General features: G+C 51.7%; 1 protein-coding gene across 1 annotated transcript; it reads right to left on the bottom strand.

Moving 5' to 3' along the window:
• Positions 1-322: 322 nt before the first annotated feature.
• OR4D6 (olfactory receptor family 4 subfamily D member 6) lies at positions 323-1,378 on the bottom strand. The gene has a single exon (XM_019974478.2). It carries the CDS (start codon positions 1,376-1,378, stop codon positions 434-436), a length of 945 nt encoding a protein of 314 aa, XP_019830037.2. The 3' UTR covers positions 323-433.
• Between the last annotated feature and the right edge of the window lie 268 nt (positions 1,379-1,646).

Genomic DNA, 1,646 nt, shown 5'->3' with positions numbered 1-1,646 from the left:
GCAACCACCTTGTAAGTAGACAGCGTTATTTCCAAACCACAAATGGTAAAAGTGAGGACAGATAGCACTTGGGTTATTGATTTCAGCTTTATACCACATACTTCTCCCCCGTCCCCAGCCTGAGAGCGGATGTTCAATCTCATCCCTCCCTTTTGTTCTTCGAGTCTGTCTAACAGAGCTTAGTGGCTGTGATGTTCAATCTCATCCCTCCCTTTTGTTCTTCGAGTCTGTCTAACAGAGCTTAGTGGCTGTGGTGTTCAATCTCATCCCTCCCTTTTGTTCTTCGAGTCAATCTGTCTAACAGAGCTTAGTGGCTGTGGGGATATGCAGAAATGGCGGTGGACAAAGACTAGCTGTCTCTGATTCCCAGGCTCGTAGTCTGAGAAAACCTCAAACTAGGCTCACATTAGATTTCGGGTCTCAATCTGACGGCTCATCTGAGTTTATTGCTCTCAAAAGGCCCAAGCCTCCTCTGCAGCCTCTTCATGGCTGCCTTCATCTCCTGGTTTCTCAGGGTGTAGATCACGGGGTTCAGCATGGGGGTGACGACCGTGTTATTGATGGACACAGCTGTGTCCACGGGCAGCGTGATAAAGGGCCGGCAGTAGATGTAAACACAGGGCACGAAGTGAAGAGTCACCACCAGGACGTGGGAGGTGCAGGTGGAGACAGCTCTGCTCCGGCCCTCCCCGACGTGGGATCGCAGCGTGACCAGGGTGACGGTGTAGGACCCCAGGAGCAGGAGGAACCACAGCAGGGTCACCAGCCCGTTGTTAGAGATCAGGAGGAGCTCCAGAGCAAAGGTGTCGGTGCAAGCCAGTCTAACCACCTGGGGCACGTCGCAGTAGAAGGCATCCAGGGTGCTGGGGCCACAGAAAGGGAGCGGAAGCATCAGGATAATCTGGACAGTGGAGTGCAAAGCGCCACCCACCCAGGAAGCCACCACCAAGCCCACCCACACCTCTCTCCTCATGATGGTCACGTAATGCAGGGGCTTGGAGATTGCGAGATATCTGTCCCAGGCCATCACAGACAGGAAAAAAATATCTGCCCCTCCAGCAAAGTGGAAGAAAAAGATCTGTGCCATGCAGCCATTGTAGGAGATGGCTTTCCTCTCTGATAAGAGATCCACCAGGAACTTGGGAACGGTGACGGATGAAAAGACGATGTCCAGGATTGATTTGTTCCGCAGGAGAAAGTACATGGGGGTGTGGAGGTGGGACTCCCAGGTGATGGTCACCACGACGAGGGCATTGCCCAGCACGGTTGTGACGTATACAGCTAGGAAGATGACAAACAGGAACAGCTCCAGTTCCCGGAAGTGAGTGAGTTCCAGGAAGACAAACTCCCTCACGTTGGTGTGGTTGCTCTGGCCCATGATGGAGAGCACGCTCTCCCAGGTCTCCCTTTGGAAAAGATACGTCAGGGTGAGCAGCATGGTGCCCTGAGGCAGCAACATCATTGATCACATAGTGCGTTTTTTTTTTTTTTGCTTTGTCTTGTTTTTAACTTTTTATTTTGTAATGGAGAGTAGCCGATTAATGATGTGATAGTTTCAGGTGAACAGCAAAGGAACTCAGCCCTGCATATACAACAATTCATTCAACCCTCAAGGCCCCTCCCATCCAGGCTGCTGCCTAACACTG

Source organism: Bos indicus, chromosome 15 (assembly GCF_029378745.1).
Source record: "Bos indicus isolate NIAB-ARS_2022 breed Sahiwal x Tharparkar chromosome 15, NIAB-ARS_B.indTharparkar_mat_pri_1.0, whole genome shotgun sequence".
Lineage (NCBI taxonomy): Eukaryota > Metazoa > Chordata > Mammalia > Artiodactyla > Bovidae > Bos > Bos indicus.
The sequence above is the reverse complement of the archived record's forward strand: the minus strand, read 5'-3'. Positions and strand labels throughout refer to the sequence as shown.